This window comes from Carcharhinus amblyrhynchos, chromosome 6 (genome assembly GCF_965287045.1).
Source record: "Carcharhinus amblyrhynchos chromosome 6, sCarAmb.v2.hapA, whole genome shotgun sequence".
Classification (NCBI taxonomy): Eukaryota; Metazoa; Chordata; class Chondrichthyes; order Carcharhiniformes; family Carcharhinidae; genus Carcharhinus; species Carcharhinus amblyrhynchos.
In genome coordinates, this window is record NC_137329.1 from 66,536,027 (window position 1) to 66,562,709 (window position 26,683).

The 26,683-nt window shown below is 46.2% G+C and overlaps 1 protein-coding gene across 15 annotated transcripts in view; it reads left to right on the forward strand.

The window, feature by feature from the left end:
- The window catches only part of pacsin3 (protein kinase C and casein kinase substrate in neurons 3), a 62,102-nt gene extending 38,059 nt beyond the window's left edge, over positions 1 to 24,043 (forward strand). For 6 of the 15 annotated variants that reach the window (XM_080191648.1, XM_080191643.1, XM_080191654.1 and 3 more), the window contains exons 2-10: positions 6,147 to 6,236; positions 6,384 to 6,540; positions 6,912 to 7,147; positions 7,470 to 7,625; positions 7,919 to 8,094; positions 9,924 to 10,044; positions 11,409 to 11,536; positions 17,761 to 17,921; positions 23,889 to 24,043. In XM_080191648.1, coding sequence (XP_080047774.1) covers positions 6,192 to 6,236; positions 6,384 to 6,540; positions 6,912 to 7,147; positions 7,470 to 7,625; positions 7,919 to 8,094; positions 9,924 to 10,044; positions 11,409 to 11,536; positions 17,761 to 17,921; positions 23,889 to 24,004 — 1,296 coding nt within the window. In that variant the 5' untranslated portion in view covers positions 6,147 to 6,191 and the 3' untranslated portion in view covers positions 24,005 to 24,043. Of the gene's footprint in view, positions 1 to 2,543; positions 2,642 to 6,146; positions 6,237 to 6,383; positions 6,541 to 6,911; positions 7,148 to 7,469; positions 7,626 to 7,918; positions 8,095 to 9,923; positions 10,045 to 11,408; positions 11,537 to 17,760; positions 17,922 to 23,888 lie in introns of those variants that run through there. The other 9 variants (XM_080191655.1, XM_080191642.1, XM_080191647.1 and 6 more) reach the window with 4 other exon arrangements.
- Positions 24,044 to 26,683: the final 2,640 nt, after the last annotated feature.

Here is a 26,683-nt window from a genome sequence, read left to right on the forward strand (position 1 = left end):
GTTCATCTGCCTTGCTCGTCAGCCCTCTCACATTGAACTAAGTGCAGTTTACTCTAGACTTCCCTTGTGCTCTGTCTTGCTTTTGCCTGATCTGTCTAATACTAGGATTAATGGCACTGCCTTTACTATTTAATGTGCTCTCTTTAACTTCTGTGCTATCCTCAACCTTCTCTTTGGTCTCCCTACTACTTTGGCTTCCACTCCCCCTGCCAAACTGGTTTAAACCCTCCTGAGTGGCTCTAGCAAATTTCTCCATCAGGATATTAGTCTCCCTCCAGCTCAGGTGTAACCTGTCCCTTCTAAACAGGTCAGCCCTTCCCCAGAAGAGACCCAGTGATCCAAAAACCTAAATCCCTGCTCGCTGCACCAGCGCTCAAGCCACACATTCATCAGCCTAATCTTCCTATTCATACTCTCACCAGCACGTGGCAACTGTAGTAGTCCAGAAATAGGATTTATGACCATTTGGAAAGAATCAGTTTAATCTGGGATAGTCAGCGCGGTTTCATGAGGGGTAAGTCCTGCCTCACAAATTTGATTAAATTCTTTAAGGAGGTAACTAAGTGTGTGGACGAAGGTAGAGCAGTAGATGTCTATGTGTATTTTAGTAAGACATTTGATAAGGTTCCCCATGGTAGGCTCATGAAGAAGGTAAGGATGTGTGGGATAGAAGGAAATTTGGCCAATTGGAAAAGTAACTGGCTGTCTCATAGAAGACAGAGGGTGGTGGTGGAGAGAAAATTTTCAGACTGGAGGCCAGTTACCAGCGGTGTACCACAGGGATCAGTGCTGAGTCCTCTGCTATTTGTGATTTTTATCAATGACTTGGAAGAAGGGGCTGAAGGGTGGGTTAGTAAATTTGCTGACGACACCAAGATTGGTGGAGTAGTGGATGAGGTGGAGGGCTCTTGTAGGCTGCAAAGAAACATTGATAGGATGCAGAGCTGGGCCGAAAAGTGGTAGATGGAGTTTAACCCTGATAAGTGTGAGGTGATTCATTTTGGTAGGACAAACTTGAATGTGGATTACAGGGTCAACGGCAGGGTTCTGAGGAATGTGGAGGAACAAAGAGATCTTGGGGCTCATATCCACAGATTTCTGAAGGTTGTCACTCAAGTGGATAGAGCCATGAAGAAGGCTTATAGTGTGTTAGTGTTTAGTAACAGGGGGTTTGAGTTTAAGAGCCACGGAGTTACGCTACAACTGTACCGGACGTTGGTGAGACCACATTTGGAATATTGTGTTCAGTTCTGGTCACCTCATTATAAGAAGGATGTGGAAGCATTGGAGAGAGTGCAGAGGAGATTTACCAGGATGCTGCCTGGTTTGGAGGGTAGATCTTATGAGGAAAGGTTGAGGGAGCTGAAGCTTTTCTCTTTGGGGCGGCGGAGGATGAGAGGTGACTCAATAGAGGTTTACAAGATGATAAGAGGGATTGATAGAGTGAACTCGCAGAGACTATTTTCTCAGGTGGATGTAGCTGTTACTAGGGGACATAACTATAAGGTTCATGGTGGGAGATATAGGAGGGATGTCTGAGGTAGATTCTTCACTCAGAGAGTAGTTGGGGTGTGGAATACACTGCCTGCTGTGATAGTGGAGTCAGACACTTTAAGAACTTTCAAGCAGTTATTGGATAGGCACATGGAGCACTCCTGAATTATAGGGAGTAGGATAGCTTGATCTTGGGATTGGACATAGCTCGGCACAACATTGAGGGCTGAAGGGCCTGTACTGTGCTGTATTGTCCTATGTACGAACTTGGAGATCCTGAACTTCAGCCTTCTGCCCAACACTCTACAGCAGAATCAGGTGTGCTTCAGTCTGGTCATTATTCATGGCTGTGATTTGCTCAGACCTTTTCCAATCCAGGAAATCTAGTTAATTAGTGGACATGTTGATTGCAGTTTGGAAAGATTTTTAGGCAGTGAAACCAAAACAGAAAATGCTGGAAAATCTCAGCAGATCTGACGGCATTGGTAGAGAGAGAACAGAGTTCATGTTTTGAGCCTGAATGACTCTGTCAGAGTTGACTTAATTATCAAAACATTGGTTCTATTCTCTCTCCACAGATGCTGACAGACCTGCTGAAATTTTCCAGCATTTTCTATTCCTGTTTCAGATTCCAGCATCCACAGTAATTTGTCTTTATCTTTGATCAGGTGACCTCACTAACTCAGTGGTTATGCTGAGATTTTGATGTTGGATTCTCTGTCTGCTTTCCTGAGCTTAAACTCGCTGATGGCCGAGTATGTGTATCCCTCCTGTAGACACACACAGTAGTGCAACATTTATCCTTCAAGCTCAATCCCAGCATGTTTACATCTATTTGCAACTGCACTATGTCTGGCTGTGGGAGGATCTTGTTTCATTCCCAGTGGATATCAATCCCCAGGCACGGAGCTCCATCTCTTCCTGTTAACGTACAACAATAACAAGGTGGTCCCCCAGGCAATAAACATGTGATGGGGAAGTGCCCAGATACTTGACACTGGGTGCAGAGAGCAGAATTCTCATCTGGAAGAGTGCCAACAAAAGCAAAGCTGGAAATGGGGAATTAAAAGAGAGGATCACTGGAGAGGGTCCCTCTGTGTGTCTGAGGGGAGAGTGACAGTACGACTTGTTTTGTGTGGATAACAAGGTGAGTCTTGGCGAACAGACACTCTCACGGGCATCTCCTGTGAGATTTAGCTACCCACATCAGATATTGTGGCCTCTTGATTTTGTTTTTCAATTTGGTCACGGTCTAAAAAAACACCCTGAAGAAGTACTGCTCTTCTCTCCAACAGGATTTATAAATTTCTCCCATTTGCTATGCCTTTTAGCTCTGACAAAGGGTCATCTGGACTCGAAATGTCAGCTTTTTTCCCTCCTTACAGATGCTGCCAGACCTGCTGAGATTTTCCAGCATTTTCTCTTTTGGTTTCAGTCAGGGGCTATCTGGTCACTTGTAATCCCTGAAGTGATGGTCAATCTGTCTCTTGTTTCTTGCTGAGTAGCTGCATATCCAGTCAGTAAAGGAGTTCACTTTTGTCAGAGGGCTGTCCACAAGACCAAGTCAAGTTAACACTGTCCCTCTATTTATAAGATGTTGAGAGAAATAGATAGGGTGGATTCTCGGAGGCTATTTCCCAGGGCTGAAATGGTCGCTACGAGAGGACACAGGTTTAAGGTGCTGGGAAGCAAGTACAGAGGAGACGTTAGGGGTAAGTTTTTCACTCAGAGGGTGGTGAGTGAATGGAATCACCTGCCATCGGTGGTGGTGGAGGCGAACTCACTGGGGTCTTTTAAAAGACTTCTGGATGAGTATATGGGATCTAATGGGATTGAGAGTTACAGATAGTTCTATGGCCTGGAGGTAGGGATATGATCGGCGCAACTTGTGGGCCGAAGGGCCTGTTTGTGCTGTAGTGTTCTATGTTCAATCAAACTGCAGTGTGTACACATCAGAAGATTCAATCACAGGGGATGGTGTTTATATTCAGTATGAGGAATGGCTGGGGGGGCAGGGGCGCGGGAGGTTGGGGGATTTATATTCAGTGTCGGGGGGGGGGTGTTTATATTCAGGGTGGGGATGGGGGGGATTATATTTGGAGTCAGAATGGAGGGTTTACATTTGGGGTGAGGATCCTCACCCTGACTATAAATTCCCCCACCCCATGCTCATTCCCCCCCCCGCCCCCCCCACTCCCCCCAGCAGTGGCCCCAAAACAGATCCCTGAGGTACACCACTAGTCACTGAACTCCAGATTGCATATTTCCCATCAACCACCACCCTCTGTCTTCTATCAGCTAGCCAATTCCTGATCCAAACTGCTAAATCACCCTCAATCCCATACATCTGCATTTTCTGCAGTAGCCTACCATGGAGAACCTTATCAAACGCTTTGCTAAAATCCATATACACCACATCAACTGCCTTACCCTTATCCACCTCTTTGGTGACCTTTTCAAAAAACTCGATAAGGTTTGTGAGGCACGACCTACCCTTCACAAAACCATATTGACTATCCCTCATCAATTTATTTCCCTCTAGATGATTATAAACCCTATCTCTTATAATTCTTTCCAAAACTTTTTTCCTCCTGTGTTTTTCTCCTGAATGTTTTTCTCCTGTGGGAACATAAGGTGGATAGCAAGCATTAACATATTGAAGTGCATGGTGTCCAATGCCTGCCTGTGCCTCGGGCATTGTGCTGGCAGTTTTGGGAACATGGCTACCGTTTAAGGTGTGACGGGGAAAGGATTCCTTCAGGTGTCTAAGCATATCCATGTAAACCATGTGTGGGGATCCAGGTGGGACGCTCCCTCACCCTTGCTGCTTGAAGAAGGTTGTACAGTTTTTTCCGACACTGCTGGTCAGAGCACAGTATCGGGCTCCTGGCATTCACCACTTCTTCCACTCCTCCCACAATGCCATGGCAGATATACCCCTTGGGTTAGGGCCCTGGCCAGCGGAGAGACAATGACACCTCTCCTCCACGGCATCCAGCAGGTGTTCCTGGTCGGCCTCTGAAAATCTGGGAGCAGGCTTCCACACAGATATCTTTGTGGCATAACTGACTGTGTGCCATTCCTGCAGCTTATATACAGCTCTGGCTTATTACGGGGTGCAGTGCAGTGAGTGTGGCCAGTCAAGGGTACATTGGCAACAAATCCTTGTGAGAGATTTTGAAGGCGTTTTTTCAGTTGAGTGTCATGCATCCCTCAGGTTGTGGATTGGCTGCCATTCCATACAGGCTCTTTGTCGTGAGTAGGCCCCACCCCCTGTGCATTTAATGATATTCATGATTGCACCGTCTGCGTTGCACAACGTGGGGAGATTCAGGTGTGAAGTTGCACTGAAAAAACAGTTGTGATCTAGACCAGTTTACTCGCCAATTCAGCACTTTTGGGGAAAATCGCCTCGTTAACTCAGTTTGTCTCTCCACAGTTGCCATGTATTTGTAGTATTCTTGTTTTATAATTCACATTTCCATCTCAACAGTATTTTGTGTTTCTTATTCTCTTTGTACTGTCTCCATTCTGCCCTGTCAGTGTCCTGTTCATGATGTGGAGGTGCTGGTGTTGGACTGGGGTAAACACAGTAAGAAGTTTTACAACACCAGGTTAAAGTCCAACAGGTTTATTTGGTATTGCCCTGTTCATCCAGTGCTCCAGATTTTGTGTCTCCATCTTTCAATCTTTCTGCTGTTGTTCACTTTCCTTCATGTCCTTTTTTGCTATTGTAACCAATTGGTCTTCTTAGAAATTTACTACACAGGAGGCCTTTCAACCCATACTGGCCATTTGAAAGTGCAGTCATATTTTTCTCATATTCCCGATGCTTGTCCAGAAGTCGGGTACCTTTTAAATTACAAAATCATGTTTCACCGGCACTTCATTTCAAGTTTTCTAGAATCCGACAACTCGAGGAAATAAATCTCTCATCAACCTTTGGATCTTATTCGATTAAACTAAATCTCTGACCTCAAATTATTGATTCACTAACCAGAAGGAATAGTTTTTCCCCATCCAAGCTACCAAAACATACCTTAAAAAATCTCAATTAGACTATCTCTTAATCATCTCTGTTCCTAGGAGAACAGTCTTGACGATTCAAATCTCATGTCTGAAGTTCATCTTCAGCAGCAAAATGCTGGTTAACATCATCTGCATCTTTCTAAGGTGTTTACTTCTGAAGCCTAGAATTATCCACAGTATTTCAGCTGAGGCAAATCGAGTGATTTATAAAGTTCAGGCATGATTATTCGCTTTACAAAATAACTACTCAATCACCTTTTAACATGCCATGGATTTCAGTAAATGGTCACCAAGATCTCTCCGTTCATCCACACAGAGTAGGATCAAACAGACTCCCATTCACCCAAAGCTCACTCCACCATTGTGCAAAATGTATTCTATTTTCATGTGTAATCTGTAATTTACTAAAGCAAGGTTTGCTCCAAGCGGCTTCTGAAATTATAGCTTCAGTAACTGAAATTGCACATTTCTCTCCATTTCTATCTCTGCACTGTGGCTGTGGGAGGGCTATTGAAAGACAGGTGCATGCTACTTGCACCGTGCTGTAGCTGCCCCTCATTCAGGTGGGACAAACTGTGTGAACTCCCATCATTTCTCCACTAATTACGTATTTCTTACTTCAGCAGGACAAAGCCGCCAAAATTCTGTGCTGCAAAGGAACACAAGCCATGTCAGTGGCAAGGCAAGATGAAACAGCCAAGAGCTTCTGGGAGGTCAGTGACAAACATGACCCTCACAATGTCCTCACCAGGCCCCTAAGCACAAACACTGCCATCTTTCTCCTAGTTACCATGTGACGTGCCTCCTGTCTCAGTTTGTGTGTTTCCTTTCTGCTCATAGTGCCTCTCCTCTCTTTGTAGCCGGGACAGTACAGACGAACGGTAAAGCGGATTGATGATGGTCACCGTCTCTGCAATGAGCTGCTGAGCTGCTTCCAGGAACGGGCCCGTATTGAGAAGCAGTACGCTCAGAAACTGACCAGCTGGTCCCAGAAATGGAAAACTTTGATTGACAAAGGTAAGAGTCTGCTAGAGCAATCTGCCCACTTCACCAGTCAATGAGTGAATCCTTCCTGTCGGTATATTGTCAACTCTTAGTCACAGAAAGTAGTATTGGCAGTTTGCTGTCACCAATGGGGCACTGCATCCCCTTGAGGCAGAGGCAGGGGTTACTGTGTGTCATTTCCACCACCACCACCACCACCACCACCCCCCCCCCCCCCATCCCCTGCAAGGTTTGGGGGTCACTTGGTTGGGGCTTGTGCAAATATTTCTGTGTTTATATGTTTCATCTAACTCCCTGCTTCACTTCTCCCTCTGTTCCCAACCTCCGCCTCTCCCTCACCCCACCCACCCCCACCATCTTGCTCTCCTGCTCTTCACCCCTAGGCGCACAGTATGGTACCGTGGAGAAAGCTTGGCATGCTTTCATGACAGCTGCAGACAAACTGAGTGAGCTTCACCTTGAGGTACAGAACCATTTATCTGCTGTCGACTCTGAACGAGTGAAGCAATGGCAGAAGGAGGCCTTCCACAAACAGCTGATTGGGGGCTTCAAGGAGAGCAGAGATGCCCAGGATGAGTTTCATAAGGCTCAGAAACCATGGCTGAAGAAGCTGAAGGAGGTGAGGTTGTCATTGGGTGATGTGGATCTCAGATTATCTCTCATTCAATAGCAGATACTGTGTGCTGCAAGGGAGTGATCATCTCTGTTAGTCCATCCCAAACCCTCATCAACACCCTCACTCGGCATCTCGGTCTCCCCCCTCACTGGCTGGGCCAGTGTCTCGGTGTCCGCCTTCGCTGGCTGGGCTATTGAATTCTCTGGTTGATGGTAAGAGAGTGGATGAACAGTGGATCTGGCCACTTGTAAGTTACTGAGTTCTCTGTGCCTAGCTGCCTGTTGTTGCTCTGCACGTCCTGTTATCTGTTCACCCTGTGTTTCAGGTGGAGCTGGCTAAACACAGTTACCACAGTGCGTGCAAAGAGGAACGGACAGTACGCACCCGGGAAAACAATGGCAGGGCTGACCAGTCCATGTCCCCCGATCAACTCCACAAACTGCAGGAACATGTGCAGAGAAGCTCACAGGAAGTGCAGAAGGTTAGAGAGAGATGGAGCGCGCGACACAGGGGGAGAGGGAGGCTGATGGAAAGTGTGAGTCAAAGATGGGGAAGAGAAAACGGCAGGGATGTGTCAGATTGGGAGGAGACGAAATTTGACTAGTGGATCTGGTCATTGTGCGGGTATGGGTGAGCAGTCAGTGGGGAATGGGGCATTAGAGGTGAGCAAGTTGGAGAGATTGAGGGGTCAGCAGGTTGTTAGAGGTGAAGGGCCAAAAGTGGTAGGACAGTTTGGGTGTTGTGTTGAGCAATAATGTGGCTGTTTGCATTCAGTGTCATGAACGATATGAGAAAGCCCTGGCTGAGCTGAACAAATACAATCCCAAATACATGGAGGACATGGAGCAGGTATTTGACAGCTGCCAAGATTTTGAAAAGAAGCGTCTCCGATTCTTCAAGGAGATCCTGCTGGAATTTCACAAACACATTGACCTCTCCACTTCCAACAGGTGAGAGAAAGGGTCTGTGGTGGGCAGCATGTTTGGCTGGGCTGATGGGGGAACTGAAGGTGTCTCAGGATATTACAAGCAGGATTTAGGATGGAGTTTGTGGCTCTGAATTCTGATGGCCCAACAGTCTGCAGCTCAACATTTACAGGGTCCTGTGGGCGATGAGATGAAGCAGGCACAAGTTGCGGCTCTGATGCCCCTTTGTGTGTAGATGATTGTTGTGGGGAATAATGCTGGGTTGCGAGGGATGAGATAATATGGAGAGCTAGAATACATGCTGTCACTCCGCTGGGCCTGTTGTAAAGTGCGTTTGGCCTGATGGAAGGGAGGACTGGCATCGGGCCTGCTGGAAGGGGGAGGCTGGGATCAGGCCTGCTGGAAGTGGGGGCCAAGGTTGGGCCTGCTGGAAAGAGGGGGGCAGGGGTTGGTCCAACTGGAAGGGGAGGCCAGGGTCAGCCTGCTGGAAAGTGGGGGCTGGGGTCTGACCTGCTGGAAGGAGGATCTGGTCTGTTGAAAGGAGGAGTCGGGGTCGGGCCTGCTGGAAGGTGGGTCAAGGTCAGGCCTGTTGGAAGGGTGGCTGGGGTCAGGACTGCTGGAAGGGGAAGCCGAGGTTGGGCCTACTGGAAGGAGGACTGGGATCTGGCCTGCTGGAAGGGGGTGCCAGGGTCGAGCCTGGTGGAATGGGAGGTTAGGAGTTGGGCCTGCTGGAGGGGGGGGTCGGACATGCTGGGAGGGTGTCCAGTGTCGGGCCTGCTGGAAGGGGGTTCGGAGTTATACCGGTTGGATGGGAGGTCAGACCTGTTGGAAGGTGAGCCAGGAACGGGCCTGCTGGAAGTGGTGTCAGGGTTGTGTCTGCTGGAAGCGGGGGTTGGGGTCGGGCCTGCCGGAAGAGGAGGGGACTGGGTCGGGCCTGCTGGTTGGGAGTGGGGAGTGGCCAGGGTCAGGGCCAGGCCTGCTGGAAGGTGGGTCAGCTCGGGCCTGCTGGAAGGGGTTTTGGGCTTATTGGAAGGTGGGCCAGGGTCAGAGCTGCTGGAAGGGGTGTGCGGGGTCGGGCCTGCTGGAAGGTGGGCTGAGATTGGACCTGCTGGAAGGGGGCCTGGGGTCGAGCCTGCTGGAAGGGATGTCGGGCCTGTTGAAAGGTCTGTTGTTTTTTAGCAATAAGCTGAAGGTTAGTATGTGATGGCATGGGGCAGCACGGTAGCACAGTGGTTCGCATTGCTGCTTCACAGCTCCAGGGACCTGGGTTCAATTCCTGGCTTGAGTCACTGTCTGTGTGGAGTTTGCACATTCTCCTCGTGTCTGTGTGGGTTTCCTCCAGGTGTTCCGGTTTCCTCCCACAGTCCAAAGATGTGCAGGTTAGGTGATTGGCCATGTTAAAAATTGCCCTTTAGGATCCTGCGATGCATGGGTTAGAGGGATTAGCGGGCAAATATGTAGGGATTATGGGGGTAGGGCCTAGGTGAGATTGTGGTCGGTGCAGACTCGATGGGCCAAATGGCCTCCTTCTGCACTGTAGGGTTTCTATGGTTCTATGTGACTGACCTGTAATGGCTGTCCCACCAATTTGGGTGAGCTATTGGCTAAGTCATGACCTGCATCTGTCATGACCTGCATCTGAAGCTTAGTCAATCCATTGTGCCATTCTGCTAACTCCACAACAACATGGTAATAGATTGGACCCTGATCAGACCTACGGTAACAGCATGCTAATCTCCCTCTGAACTGTCAGCAAAACCCTGCAAGTCTGTTTATTCTGGGTTGCTGCTGAACGTCTGTAGTCAGGGGTAGATAATTTGTTTAACTAATACATGGCTGTGGTGTTGTTTCAGTTTCCAAACTATCTATCGCGATCTGTACCAGACCATCGCTTCAGCCAAAGAGGAGGAAGATTTACAATGGTGGCAGAACACTCATGGACCTGGCATGGCCATGAACTGGCCACAGTTTGAGGTAAGTTGCTGTTGCCTCAGTTTCATCCCCCTTTGAAGCAGATAAATATACAGGGCTGTGGGGAGGATGGGGCAGTGGATTTAGTTTAGGATTGTTACAGGGATACGGTGAGGGAGAAGACAGTGGGATTAATTTTGGATTGATTCAAGGCTGTGGAAGGAGTGGGGCAATGAGATTAATTTGCGATTGATACAGGACTTTGGGAAGAGAGTAGGACAGTTGGATTATTTTGAGATTGATACATGGCTATGGGGAGAGTGAGGCAATGGGATTAGTTTGAGGATTGATACAGGGCTATGGGACAGAGTGGGGCAATGGGATTAGTTTGGGATTGAAACAGGGCTATGGGGAGAGAGCAGGGCAGTGAAATTATTTTGAGGATTGATACAGGGCTATGGGAGAGAGTGGGGCAATGGGATTATTTTGGGAGTGATACATGGCTACGGGGAGAGAGCTGGGCAGTGAGATTAGTTTGGGAACTCCCTATTTTTTGTTACCTTTGCTTCTTTTACAAATATATTATGTCCCTCTGAACATTAATATTTCTATTTAAATACATTCAGCCTTTCTAACCTTGCGCAAAAAGTGAATCATCACACACTACCTGACATTGAATTCATTTTATTCCCAATGTTAACTTCTTCTACATTGCAACAGTACAAGCGTCTTTTAATTTAATACAATCTCTCACTCCCTCAGTAAATCACAGATGGATCTATATTGCTAATGAGATACATTTTTCTTGAACATTTTGAATTGTTTCTTACTGTTTCACATAGCCCACTCTCCCGTCATACCTATTGAATTGGCTTCACGCCTCCGTAACAGGGATGCTAACAAAAGGACACACTCCAAGGACAGCTGACAGTTGATGTGGAGTGATGTCACCATTGATGGCCTTCAATTCTCAAGGAACTACAGAAGTTAAGTTCATTATCACCAACATACTGGTGGCAGTTTGAAGTATTCCTGTGATAATTAATATAAGGCACCCATTAGACTGTTCCCTTGGAGCCCATCCTCGCTCCCCCAACCCCTCATTACAGCATACCGTACCCCTCCATCCGAATTTCTCTTGGCACCCTGCTGCAAAATCCCCATCACTGGGCCATCCGGATTCCTCCCTGACATTCCCTTCCCTCCGGACTATTCCTTGTCCCTCCTTGGAACCCCATGAGCTCCTCCCAGAACCCTGTGCCTTCACATCCCAACTTGATGGCAACACACTCTTTCCCCAAGCATCGACTCCCTGTCCACCCAACCTAACCCTGGCCTCTGCTCATATGCCTTTTCCACCCCACCACTTCTTCCCAAACAATTCCTGCTCCTTGAACTTGAATAACTAGTTTCTTTGCCTTTGACAGGAGTGGGTCCCAGAAGCAAACCGAGCTATTAATCGTAAGGAGAAGAGCAGCCAAGGAATGGAGGAAGTGACTCTCACCAACATCATCCCTTCCAGTAACACTGTGCCCCTCTCTCCCCCAGGGGACAGGTACGGGGTCCCTGAATCCAAAATATCCCCCTGACCACTAACAAAGTGCCCCATCATTCACTTCTCCCCAATTTTAGAGGTCTTTGAAAATAGTTGTTCTTTGAATGATGCACTTTCAGAAATACAAGAAGAAGTGTATAAAAACAAAGCAAGCAACATCAAAAGGAGTCTGTACAGTTAATATTGGGATTCACTTAAGTGTTTGATGAGTTGCATTTTGAGTTAGAGACTTGTGTTCAGAGCACTGGACTAGTGACTAATGCATCACTTTTTGACTAAGATCAAGCCCAAGATGGGAAGCAATATCTTCTCTTGTCAGTCTGGATCTTGTATGTCTCTCTTGTGGAGTCCATGAATTGGGTTTAATTTGAATTTGGTTTTGGAAGCAAGCAAGGAGATGGATTAAGGGCTTGCCTTGTGCACTCTGTGTATTCGCTTTGTTACTTTAAGTTTGGAATAAAATTTTAAAAAACAAAACGGGAAAGCCAAAGTATGTTAAAGACACATAAAAGGGTATTTGAAGGAAGGATAGGGTTGATTAGGAGACGTTCCTGTGGAGGCAAAGGGTATACGTAACTTTGTATCTGTTTTCCTTGTGTTAAAATGATCTGGAGGAGGGAACCGAGTGTATGGTGTCAAAATTTGCTGATGATACCAAGATTGGTGGAACAGCAAATTGTGCGGAGGGTGTGGAGAGTCTACAGAAGGATCTAGATAGGCTGGGCGAATGGGCCAGGAACTGGCAAATGGAATTTAATGTTGGCAAGTGCGAGGTGGTCCACTTTGGTAGGAATAATGATAGGAAGGACTATTACTTACGTGGCGAAAAACTGCAGCAGGCAACGGTGCAGAGGGACCTCGGGGTCCTTGTGCATGAGTCGCAAAAACCCAGCCTGCAGGTGCAGCAGGTGGTCAGGAAGGCTAATGGGATGTTGGCCTTCATAGCGAGGGGGATTGAATATAAAAGTAGGGGGGTCTTGCTGTGGCTGTATAGGGCATTGGTGAGGCCGCAGCTGGAGTACTGTGTGCAGTTTTGGTCGCCGTACTTACGCAAGGATATTTTGGCCTTGGAGGGAGTGCAGAGGAGGTTTACTAGGCTGATACCGGAGTTGAGGGGGTTGAGCTATGAGGAGAGGCTGAATAAACTAGGCTTGTACTCGTTAGAGTTTAGAAGAATGAGGGGAGATCTCATTGAGACATATAAGATGATGAATGGGATGGATAGGATAGAGGTGGAGAGACTCTTCCCGCTCAGAAAGGACAGTAGGACTAGAGGGCACAGCCTCAAGATAAAGGGGGTGCGGTTTAGAACGGAGTTGAGGAGGAACTTCTTCACTCAAAGGGTGGTGAATCTCTGGAATTCTCTGCCCGTTGAAGTGGTGGAGGCTGCCTCGCTAAATATTTTTAAGACGCGGGTTGATGGGTTTTTGATAAGCGAGGGGATTAAGGGTTATGGGGAGAGGGCGGGAATGTGGAACTGAGCCACGACAGATCAGCCATGATCTTATTGAATGGCGGGGCAGGCTCGAAGGGCTAGATGGCCTACTCCTGCTCCTATTTCTTATGTTCTTAAAACGAAGGCAAGGATCAAACTGAGTAACTACAAAGCAGCCAGTGGTGAGGGTTCATCTGTTGACAATATGACACAAAATTAATTAACATTTGGAAAATTATGAGCTAATAAATTAAAATCAGCATAGATTTGTTAAAGGCAAATCGTATTTGACTACCTTAATGGATATTTTCAGGTAGATGGTTCATGGTAGTCATAGGATTGATGTTGTGCATATGGACTTTCAAAAGATAACTTCCACAAATTCCACATAATAGACTCAGACCCTGGCATTACTAAACCTTCTCTAAACTGCTTCTGACGCATTTACATCTTTCCCTAAAGAAGCAGGCCAATACTGTACACAGTACTCCAGATGTGGTCTCACCAATGTCCTGTATAACTGAAATATAACCTCCCAGCTTTTTGTAATCGATTCCATTTGCAATAAGTGATAGTTTTCCTAATTACTTGCTGTACCTATACATAGCCTTTTGCAATTCATGCACTATGACATCCAGATCCCTCTGAATCTCAGAGCTCTGCAGTCTCTCACCATTCAGATAATATGCTTTTTATTCTTCCTGCCAAAATGGACAATTTCAGTTTGCTCACATGATAGTTCATTTTGCCAGATCTTTGCTCACTCACTTGACTTATCTATATTTTTTGTAGCCTCCTAGCATCCACTTCACAACTTATTTTCCTACCTATCTTTGTGCCATCAGCAAATTTAGGAACCATCTCTTCAGTCTCTTTATAGAATCATGGAATCCCTACAGGACAGAAGGAGGCCATTTGGCCCATCGAGTCTGCACCGACCACATCCCACCCAGCCCTTATTCCCGTAACTCCACAGTTATCCTGCTAATTCCCCTGACACTAGGGTCAATTTAGCATGGCCAATTAACCTAACCCGTACATCTTTGGCATGTGGGAGGAAACTGGAGTTCCCAAAGGAAACCCGTGCAGTCACAGGGAGAACATGCAAGTTTCACACACAGTGACCTGAGGCCAGAATTGAACCTGGGTTTTTGGTGCTGTGAGGCATCAGTGCTAACCACTGTGTTGCCCTTCATCCAAGTCATTCATATTAATTGTGAACAGTTGAGGCCCCAGCACTGATCCCTGTGGCACATGACTTGTCAAGCACAAAGGAGAGAAGTTATGCGTAGGAAGTGGGTGAGATCCTTAATGAATACTTTGCATCAGTATTCACAAAGGAGAGGGGGACACGTTGATTGATGAGACAGGAATGGAAACCCTCTAGAGTAAGTCGGGAGGAAATGTTAGGCATATTAAAAAGCATTAAGGTATACAAATCCCCAGGGCCAGATGGCATCTATTCCAGATTATTGAGGGAGACAAGAGAGGAAATTGTTGGGCCTCTAACAGAAATCTTTATTTCCTTGTTGGCCACAGGTGAGGTCCCAGAGGATTGAAGGATTGTCAATGTTGTCCCATTATCTAAGAAGGATAGCAAGGATAACCCAGGTAATTATAGACCAGTGAGCCTGAGGTCAGTGATAGTGAAATTGTTGGAGAAGATTCTTAGAGAAAGGATCTATACACATTTGGAACTGCATTTGGTACAGGGGAGGTTATGTCTCACTAATTTGATTGAGTTTTTTGAGGAGATGACAAAAATGATTGATGAGAGAAGGGCTGTGTATGTTGTCTATATTTAGTGAAGCATTTAGAACGTAGAACATTACAGCGCAGTACAGGCCCTTCGGCCCTCGATGTTGTGCTGACCTGTGAAATGAATCTAAAGCCCATCTAACCTACACTATTCCAATATCATCAATATGCTTATCCAATGACCCTTTAAATGCCCTTTGTGTTGATAAGTCCGCGACTATTGCAGGAAGGGCATTCCACGCCCTTACTACTGTCTGAGTAGAGAACCTACCTCTGATATCTGTCCTATATCTATCACCCCTCAATTTAAAGCTATGCCTCCTCATACTTGCCATCACCATCCGAGAAAAAAGATCCACACTGTCCACCCTATCTAATCCTCTGATCATCTTGTATGCCTCTATTAAGTCACCTCTTAACCTTCTTCTCTCTAACGAAAACAGCCTCAAGTCACTCAGCCATTCCCCATAAGATCTTCCCATCATACCAGGCAACATCCTGGTAAATCTCCTCTGCACCCTTTCCAATACTTCCACATCTTTCCTATAATGCAGCAACCAGAACTGTACGCAATACTCCAAAGTGCGGCCGCACCAGAGTTTTATACAGCTGCAACATGACATCATGGTTCCAAAACTCAATCCCTCTACCAATAAAAGCTAACACACCGTACGCCTTCTTAACAACCCTATCAACCTGGGTGCCAACTTTCAGGGATCTATGCACATGGACAATGAGATCTCTCTGCTCATCTACCTACTAAGTATCTTACCATTAACCCAGTACTCTGTATTCCTGTTACTCCTTCCAAAGTGAATCACCTCACACTTTTCTGCATTAAACTCCATTTGCCACCTTTCAGCCCAGCTCTGCGGCTTATCCCTCTGTAACCTGCAACATCCTTCCACACTGTTCACAACTCCACCAACTTTAGTGTCATCCGCAAATTTACTAATCCATCATTCATCTAGGTCATTTATAAAAATGACAAACAGCAGTGGCCCCCAAAACAGATCCCTGCGGTACACCACTAGTAACTGAACACCAGGGTGAACATTTCCCATCAACCGCCACCCTCTGTCTTCTTACAGCTAACCGATTTCTGATCCAAACTGCAAAATCACCCTCAATCCCATGCCTCCACATTTTCTGCAATAGCTTACCGTGCGGAACCTTATCAAGCACTTTACTGAAATCCATATACACCACATCAACTGCTTTACCCTCACCCACCTCTTTGGTCACCTTCTCAAAGAACTCAATAAGGTTTGTGAGGCACGACCTACCTTTCAGAAAACTGTATTGACTATCCCGAATCAAATTGCTCCTTTCTAGATGATTATAAATCCTATCTCTTATAATTCTTTCCAAAACTTTGCCCACAACAGAAGTAAGGCTCACTGGTCTATAATTACCAGGGTTGTCTCTACTCCCCTTCTTGAACAAGGGGACAACATTTGCTGTCCCCCAGTCTTCTGGCAGGCTGGTGCAAATTGTTAAATCACGCGGGATCAAGGGTGAACTAGCTAGATGGATTCAGAATCAGCTTGGCCACAGAAGACAGAGGGTAGCAGTGAAAAGGTGTTTTTCTGAATGGAGGTCTGTAACTAGTGGTGTTTGAAGGGATCAGTGCTGGAGCCTCAGCTGTTTGTAATATATATAAATGACTTGGAAGAAAAAGTAGCTGGTCTGATTAGATGTTTGCAGATTATGCTAAGATTGCTGAAGTTGGGGATAGTGATGAAGATTGTCAGAGAATACAGCAGGGTGTAGATATTCTGGAAAATTGGGAGGAGAAATGGCAGATGGAATTTAATCTGGACAAATGCGAAGTGATGCATTTTGTTCCATCCAATTCAGGTGAGAGCAATAAAATAAATGGCAGTACTATCAGGAGCATAGACACAGAGAGATCTGAGAGTACAGGTCCACAGATCCTTAAAAGTGGCAGCACAGGTGGAAAAGGTGGTGAAGAAAGCATATGGCATGCTTGCCTTCAATGGCTGGGGCATCGAGTATAAAAGTTGGCAAATTATGTTACAGTTATATAAAACATTGGTGAGACCACATTTGGAATAGTGTCCAACTCTGGTCACCCAACTATCAGAAGAACATGGAGGCTTTGGAAAGAGTACAGAAAAGGTTTACCAGGATGTTGCTTGGTGCGGAGGATATTAGTTATGATGAAAGATTGAATAAACTGGGTTTGTTCTCACTGTAAAGACGGAGGCTGAGGGGCGACCTGATAGAAGTTTATAAAATTGAGGGGCATAGATAAGGTGAATAGTTGGAAGCTTTTTCCCAGGGCAGAAATGACAATTGCAAGCAGACACAAGTTCAAGGTAAGGGGGGAAAGTAGAGATGTGTGGGGGAAGCATTTCACAGAGGGTGGTGGGGGCACGGAATGCACTGTCAAGTGAAGTGGTTGAGACAGACATTTTAGCGATATTCAAGACTTACCTAAATAGACACATGAACAGGTGGGGAATTGAGGGATACAGATGGTTGGTCTAGATAGGACAATGTAATCGCTACAGGCTTGTTGGGCTGAAGAGCCTGTTCATGTGCTTTACTGTTCTTTATCATACCCTGCCAAATAGAAAAAGATCCATTCGTGGCTATTTCCTGTTTCCTTTCAGCTGGCCAATCTCCTATCCATACCAATATTTTAACCCCGACACAATAAAGTTTGATGTGATACCTTATCAAATGCCTGCAGGAAGTCCAAGTACAATAATAATAAACTTCAAACGAGAATTGGAGGAATACTTGAAAGGAAAAATAATCTCAGGAGTAGGGGGGAGAGGATTAATTGGACAGCTCTACCAGAACCAGCACTGTTATGATTGGCTGAATAGCCTCCTTCCGTATTGTATGACTCTGTCTCTCAGTATCATACCTACTTGCTTGTGTTTCGCTCTGTCTCGCGCCCTCGCCGCTTCTATCTTTTTGTTTGTTTCTATCTTTGTCTCTCTCTCTCTCTCTTTTCCACATACGATAACCTCACACTAATCTGTGTTGTGTCCCACAGTGGATTTAAGGATTATTCGTCTGATTGGTCGGATGATGACAGCCCCAGGAGATTTGTGTTGACACTGAGCACTGAAGATGATGTGAAGGTAGCGATGGTCCGAGTGCGTGCACTGTATGATTATGCGGGGCAGGAGGCTGATGAGCTAAGCTTCTCGGCAGGTATTGACACACTAACACAGATCGGTCTTGTTCCGCAATGTTGCATGTGCAGGCTGTTGGCGCACTGCATGTTAACCCTCAGAGTCCATCTCACACCAACACATACCTTCAGCACCAAAATCTACAGCATCTCACGGCTGTCTATAGTAATGGAGTATCCACACAGGCAGTGTACAACTGACCGAGTTACTTAGCCAGGCAGAGAGACTGGCCATCTGGCCCATTTACTGTGTTGGGATTTTTCATTGATCCAATCAATCTGATCTTATTGCTCCATACATATTAATATTAGAGCATTGTTAGAGAGTTTAAAAGAGTTAGAATAAAGTTTGTGAAGCATGGAACAAGAGTAAAAGATAGAATTCAAAGTTATGCTGGGCACAGCTTACAAGAAGTCGCCTCGCTCTGGTGCCATCTATTCTACCGAATCTAATAGCCTCGATCCCCAGAGTGAATATCAGTGCTCCTGCCTAATTGTGCATGTACCTCCCACTTCTTGTATCCGCATGTATAGTGAATGCATCAGAATATATTTGTGTTTGCCACTGCTTGAATGAAATTGGACTCATTTCTGTGTAACACTGCTCACGTGTACCAGTGCCTGTGTCTTGTACCGATTTTGAGTAATCACCTTCTGGGTGAATGATGCCTGCCAGGATCCGTCCATAAAGTGCTGCCCGGAGCTTGCGAGGGCACTGTTCTCAGACTGCTCTACAGCGGCTCACGAAGGTGTGTGTGTGTGTGCATCGCACTGTCTAAAGATGTACATGGGTCACTCTGTCTGAAGGTGTGTGCATCGCACTGTTTGGAGGTCTGTGTGCAAGCATCGCTCTGTCAGGAGGTGTGCGCGCATGTGCCTCGCGCTGGCTGGAGGTGTGTCCTCGTGCTGTAGGAAGGTGTGTCCACGCCCAACGCCCCGTCAAAGGGTATGTCTGCGCCCGTCCCCTCGGGCATGCCGCACTGTATGAACAAAGAACAAAAACAGCCCGGGAAACAGGCCCTTTGGCCCAACGAGCCCACGCCGCCATTTTAACATTATCAGTCCCCCCTCCACCCATGGCCCTTATCTATGCTTATGGCATTCCATATTGAGGGAAAACTAATTTAGGGACAATTTATTACCTCCAATCAGCCAAATAGCGCATCTTTGGGGTGTGGGAGGAAACCGGAGCACCCGGAGAAAACCCACGCAAGCACGGGGAGAATGCGCAAACTCCCACAGACACTGTCCCAAATCCATGTGTCTGCACAGCAAACAGTGATAGTCACTGAGCTGTCGTGTTGCCCAGCATCTGGTCCAGTTTAAGCGCACAGTAACGACATGAAGTACTAGGCTATTCTCGAACATCCAAGAGCAGCCCTAGTACGACCCATCGCGTGTATGCCCCTCGTTGGACAACATGGCGGACCGACTTAAAACCTGTGAATTAGAAGAGAAAAACATTAGGATCATTCCACATCCTTATACATTACCAGGGACGTCCCAATGCTAATGAACCTTATTTAAAACAATCTCCTATATCCTTCCATCTCCAACCCACTCATGTGCCTGTCTAAGTAACTCTTAAACAACTCCAGCGTGCGTGCCTGCCTCCACCACCTTGCTTGGCAGAGCATTCCATACCCCCACTACCCTCTGTGTGAAAAACCTCCCCCTAATATCCGTGTTGTACCTCTCCGCCCTCACCCGAAGCCCGTGGCCCCTCGTACTGTGTGTCCCTAATATAGGAAATAGCTTACCACTGTTTACTCTATCTATACCCTTCATAATCTTATATACCTCTATTAGATCTCCCCTCAGTCGCTGTCTTTCAAGGGAGAACAGCCCCAATTTGCTCAATCTTTCCTCATAACCCAGTCCTTCCATACCAGGCAATATGCTGGTAAACCTCCTCTGCACTCTCCAGAGTCTCCACGTCCTTCTGGTAGTGAGGCGACCAGAACTGGACGCAGTACACCTAATGAGGCCTAACCAACGTTCTATACAACTGCAACATTAGACTCCAGCTCTTATACTCTATACCCCTTCCTATAAAGGCTAACATACCATAAGCTTTCTTCACAACCTCCTCCACTTGTACTGCCACCTTCAAAGATTTGTGCACTTGCACCCCCAGGTCCTGCTGCGTTTCTATAATCTTTATAGGCTTATTCTTTATCATGTAACTCCCCCCTACATTATTCCGGCCAAAATGCATCACCTCACGTTTATCCGGATTAAACTCCATTTGCTATATATCTGCCCAATATACCAGCCTATCAATATCCCATTGTATTGCCAGACACTGCTCCTCACTGCCCGCCAATCCAGCCATCTTAGTGTCATCAGCAAATTTGCTGATCACACCACTTACTCCCTCTTCCAAGTCATTTATATACACTACAAAGAGAAGAGGTCCCAGTACTGAGCCCTGCGGCACACCACTAGTGACAGACCTCCAGCTAGAAAAGGACCCCTCCACTACTACTCTCTGACTCCTCTTTGCAAGCCAGTTCTCAACCCATCTAGATACCTGGCCACGTATCCCATGAGCTTTAATCTTTTCTACCAACCTACCATGAGGGACTTTGTCAAACACCTTACTGAAATCCATAAAGACAACATCAACGGCTCGTCCTTCGTCAACCAGTTTTGTCACCTCCTCAAAAAATTCTACCAGATTTGTAAGGCAAGACTTCCCCTTTACAAAGCCATGCTGCGTATCCTTAATCAGATCGCAATGCTCTAAGTGCTCATACATCCTATCCCTAAGAATCTTCTCCATCAACTTGCCTACCACTGATGTCAAACTCACCGGCCTATAGTTACCCGGGTTATCCCTCCTGCCCTTTTTAAACAACGGTACCACGTTCGCTATCCTCCAGTCCTCTGGGACCTCACCTGTGTCCAAAGAAAAGACAAAGATTTGTGTCAGAGGCCCAGCAATCTCATCTCTCGCCTCCCTAAGCAGCCTAGGATAAATGCCATCGGGCCTCGGAGATTTATCAGTTTTAATGCTACCTAAAAGCCCTAACACTTCTTCCCTCGTAATCGATAGTTCCTTCAATTGGTCTATAGCTCCCTCGAAGACCGTACCAGACATCAAGCCCCTCTCCTTCGTGAATACCGACGCAAAGTATTCATTCAGGATCTCCCCCATTCCCTCAGACTCCAAGCACAATTCCCCTCCTCTGTCCCTGAGGGGACCAATTTTTTTCTTCCCCTAGCCACCCTTTTGTTCCTAACATTGGAGAAAAACGCCTTTGGATTTTCCTTAACCCTACCTGCCAAAGCCATTTCATGCCCCCTTTTTGCCCTCCTAACCCCCCTTTTGAGATCCCTCCTCTCTCTGTATTCCTCCAACGCTCTCTCCGTTCCCAGTTGCTTAGACCTGACATACGCCTCTCGTTTCTTCCTGACCAGGTCCTCTATATCTCTAGTAATCCACGGTTCTCTAATCCTACCTTTCCCATCCTTCCTCTTAACCGGCACATGCCTTTCCCGCACCCATTTCAGTTTTCCCTTGAAAGACTCCCACATGCCTAACGTGGACTTGCCCTCCAACAGCCTATCCCAGTCTGCATCCCTAAGCTCCTGCCTAATCTGGCTGTATCTAGCCCTCCCCCAATTTAAGACCCTCCCCTTAGGACAGCACTCATCTTTTCCCATTTGTATCCTAAAGTAGACAGAGTTGTGGTCACTATTAGCCACATGTTCACCTACTGCAACCTAAACCACCTGACCCGGCTCATTGCCCAGAACTAAATCCAGTATAGCCCCTTCTCTAGTCGGGCTATCTACATACTGCTCCAAGGACCCTTCCAATACACATCTTACGAATTCCTCCCCGTCCGAACCCCCAGCTCTAGGCACCTTCCAATCCACTCCAGGGAGATTAAAATCTCCCACTACAACAACCCTGTTCTTCCTACACTTATCCAAAATGTCCCTACATACACCCTCTTCCACTGCCCGTGGGCTGTTGGGCGGTCTGTAGTACACCCCTAGCATAGTAATGGCCCCCTTCCTATTCCTCAACTCCACCCACAGAGACTCAATTCCTAACCCCTCTATATTATCTTCCCCCTACACCGCTGTGATGTGCTCCCTAACTAAGAGCGCCACTCCCCCTCCTCTTTTCGACCTTCCCCTGTCATGCCTAAAACACTTATACCCAGGAATATTTAGCTGCCAGTCCTGCCCTTCCTTTAACCATGACTCCATCACTGCCACCACATCTAAATTCCTTGCCTTAAGTTCATCCGTTTTACCCGTCACATTCCTCGCATTAAAACAGATGCACTGAAGACCCACAGGCCCACTCGGACCCTCCTCCTCCTGGGAGATTTTCCTATCATCTAGACTTACCCTGTCACCCAACTCGCTCCCAATCCCAGTGCCTACTGAGCTACCTGTCTCCTCCCCACCCCCCCTCCATATTAGTTTAAACCCTGCTGAAACACTCCAGCCTACCTCCCAGCTAAAATATTTGTGCCCTTCCCATTTAAATGGTCCCCATCCCACTTGTACAGGTGTCCTTTCCTCACAAAGACTTCCCAATGGTCTACAAAGGTAAAACCCTCTATCCTGCAGCAATCCCTCAGCCATGCATTCAGCTGCAGGATCTCGTTATTTTTATCCCTGCTATTACTGGGCACTGACAGCAGCCCAGAGAACGCCACCCTGGAGGCCCTACACTTCAGCCTGGCCCCCAACTCGCTGAAGGTATGAAGGGACGTGGGTGCACCGCACTGTATGAAGGGGCGTGGGCACGCTGTGCTATACCAATATGTGTGTCTGCATCAGCCTCGCCCCAGTTTAGAACTTTGATTTCTGGTTCTTCCTTGACCTTTTCCATAACGATCTTGAGTCAAAGTTAGTTAGAATCATAGAATCCCAGTAGTGCAGAAGTAGGCCATTTGGCTCGTTAAGTTTGCACTAATTTTCCAATGTAGCATCTTACCCAGGCCGGTAACCCCACATATTTACCACGCTAATCCCCAGAACCTACACATCTTAGGACACTAAGGGCAATTTTGCATGACCTATCCACCTAACATGCACATCCTTTGGATTGTGGCAGGCATGTCTGAGTGTCTAACTGTTAATCTGGGTAATTTGGACTGTTTGGAACCATTAAATTTACAACGTAATGAATGGTATTTGGCCCATCATGTTTGGTTTTTACCCCTCTTGCTTGAACTGTTAAACCAGGACAATGAGTGGTGGGGCAGCGTCTTCCCCCATAATGGGCATTTGGAACCAGGTTGGCAGAGTGTTTTTTTCATGGATTGAGCAAATTGTGTGATGTGGGTTGTAAAATTAATTATAGGGTTGCTTCAGTGGAAGCTAATTGAATGCCTTGCAGCATAAATAGCACTAGATGTCAAGAACCTTTAGCCTGAAACTGTCCAGTGAGTTACCTGGCTAACTGGCAATTGAACCAAATGACTGTGCTCAGCAAGGTCAAAAAGGCTTTACCAGAAATCCACAGCATCTATGGGCTACTAATACTAACATGGTCAGATGCTGCTGTCCATAAAACATGCTATCCACTGCCTTCATTATCAAAAACAACACAGGAATGGTCACTCTCACTTCATCAAATACTGGGAGAGGTGGTTAACTTTGGATTGGCAGTTTATTGTACCGTTCGATGATGAAAAGAAGACTGGAGCACTTTGAGATGTATATAACATCAGCACAGCTGCATTTATTGTTGATTGTTACCCTAGAGTTAAACCATACAGTGTGGGAATTCTAAGCATTGGAATGGGTGTGACGATTCACTTTTCACAATAATCTGACACATTTTGTGGTCACTCTGGCTGCCCTCCCACACCACCTTAGCCTTGATTTTGACGAGTCACAAATCATCCGGTTTGTTGGGTTCCCTTTGTCAGTTTGTTCCCTACAGGGTGTGAGTCATCACCACCAAACAAGCAAAGTTTAGTTATTCTCTGTGCTCTTGTCGGCTTTCTTCACAGGTCAAGAGTTAACGAAGATTGGTGAAGAGGATGAACAGGGCTGGTGTAAAGGTCAACTGGACAATGGTCAATCAGGACTCTACCCTGCAAACTACGCAGTCCTTGTGAACTCCTGACAAATGCTTCATAAAACCACCAGCACTGTACAACCCTCTACCCTCTCTCTCTCTCTCTCTCTCTCTCTCCCCCCCCCCCCCACCCCCACTCCTGCTACCTATAGCTAATTATTCTGCTTCATGTTCCCCCTGTTGCAGCCTATTCCTGCTCCAAATGAAGGATTAGAAAAATACAAGATAGGGAGAACTTGAGCTTATTAATCAATGGGGGCTAGTTCACTTCACTTGTATTGTACTGGTTAAGATTTTCTTTTTGCTGATCAATTGTCTGAGGTAGAGCTTAGCAGCTTCTAGAATGAACTGAGTAGTATTTATGGTCAATAGGAGGAGACTCTGTCTTGTCTCCTAGTTTAGTGAAGAAGCCTGAACTAGATTTGAGTCTGACGCTGTGGATTTCTGAAGGAATTCTGGACCTGATTATTTCCTTGGACTAGACCGTGTTTCATCTGTTTGTGGAGCATCAAATGCAATCACAGCACAATAGATGTTTGGGATAGACTAAGTGAACATATTTGCCAAATGGAAAGCAGAAGACTTTTCTAGCCTGATGTAGGAAGCAGCTGCGTTTTAATTAATCTCATTTGTATGTGGCAGGAGAAAGTGTGAAATAAATGGATATTACAAATCGCACACTGACTAGATATGATTAGTTCTGGGATATACACCTATCGGCTCTGAGGGTTTTACTTTCACCACAGATTAACATTTAGTGTGGGCCCTGTATCTGCATCATAACCTCAGTTTATACATCTAACCCGGTACCTGTCCTGGGAGTTTTTGATGGGGACAGTGTAAAGGGAGCTTTATTCTGCATCTAACCCTGTGCTATATCTGTCCTGGGAGTATTTGATGAGGACAGTGTAGAGGGAGCTTTACTCTATCTAACCTCATGCCGTCCTGGGAGTGTTTGATGAGGTAGATCTGTTGCATGTATCTCGACTTAGTTGCCACCCATCCTGAATTCTGAATCACCTCTGAAGGTGATGTAACCTGGACTGAGCATGTGGCATAATCAATGTGACTGTAATCTGATGGTGTCAGAAGGGAGAAGTTACATGACATGTCCTTTGCTTCGGTCTGCAGCCAATAGATTTGAGGTTCTGCAGTCACGTTCACCTTCACAATTAAGTAGATGCCAGTTCATCTGCAGCAATAGGCCAGGTTACAATTACTGCCACAACATTTAATATCATATTTTCCACCTTGCAATAGAAACTAAAAGCAGGAGTAGGCCATTCGGACTTTTGAGCCTGCTCTGCCATTCATCTTGATCATGGCTGATCATCAAATTCAATATCCTGATCCTCCCATACCCCAAGAGCTATATCTAATTTCTTCTTGAAATCAGACAATGTTTGGTCTCAACTACATTCTGTGGTACTGCATTCTATACATTCACCACCTTCTGGGTGAAGAAATTTCTCCTCTCCTCAGTTCTAAATCATGCTTATTGTCAAACTATAACCCCTAATTCTGGACTGTCCCACCATTAGGAACATTTCTTTCTGAATCTACCCTGCCTAGCCCTGTTAGAGTTTTTTTAAGAGTCCCTACAATGCAGATTGTCTGCACCTACACCGACAACAATTCCACCCAGCCCCTATCCCCGCAACCCTATGTATTTACGTTGCTAATCCGCCTGACACTGAGGGGTGATTTAGCATGGCCGATCAACCTAACTTGCACACCTTTGGACTGTGGGAGGAAACTGGAGTGCCCAGAGGAAACCCATGCAGACATGAGGAGAATGTGCAAACTCCACACAGACAGTAACCACCTTTTCCTTTATGTCTGTCCTTCCTAAACACTGAATAGCCCTCAGTGTTTAGTTCCCTTGGAGCCATGTCTCTGTAATGCCAGAGATATAATCCCCTTTACGTCTATCTGTGCAACTAATTCATCCATTTTGTTTCAAATGGTCTGAGTGTTCAGATAGAAAACCATAAGGTGGGCATTTTTAACATGTCTTTTCCTTTTTCGTACTATTTTTTACTTGGTTCTTATCTGACTCTGGCCCTTGATTTCTCTATCACTTTTCTTATTCTCCTTACTGACTTTTTCTCTTGTTCTTAATGAGAAGGAATCACTAGGCTCTGTGCTTATAGGTGAGAAACATTTCCCAGCCTCAAAGCATGGAACATAAATAGCTGTTGTTCATCTCATAACAAACCCTTGATGCTGAAAATCAGAGACCCTAATAGAAACAGATAACATGGTAGACAGCATGTGAATAACAGGTTAAAACTAAATGGAACTGTTCTGATGAAGTGACTTCTCCTGAATTGTCAACTCTCCTGATATGGTTTGACTTTCTTCTGCTCCATAACCAAGACATTAACACTAGTTACATACTTGGAGTTAACAACATGTGGAACTTAGATAGCACCTTGAACATAAACTCCTCAAGGCCACAAGTTTCTTCAGCATAGTGTTTTGAGGCGGGGGGGGTACAGAGAGAAAGGTGAAGGATTCAGGGAGTGAACTATTCCTTATTGACTGAAGGCACAGGCGCCAATGGTGGATGAAGGAAGTGGGAATTTGCCAGAATGATAGGATGGGGAGTTAGTGGGGGGGGGGGGGAGGTTTGTTGTAAGGAAAACCAGATACTAATTCAGTCAGCTAGCAGCAGCAAGCAAAATTGGGTGCTAATACAAAGAACAACACAGCACGGGAAACAGG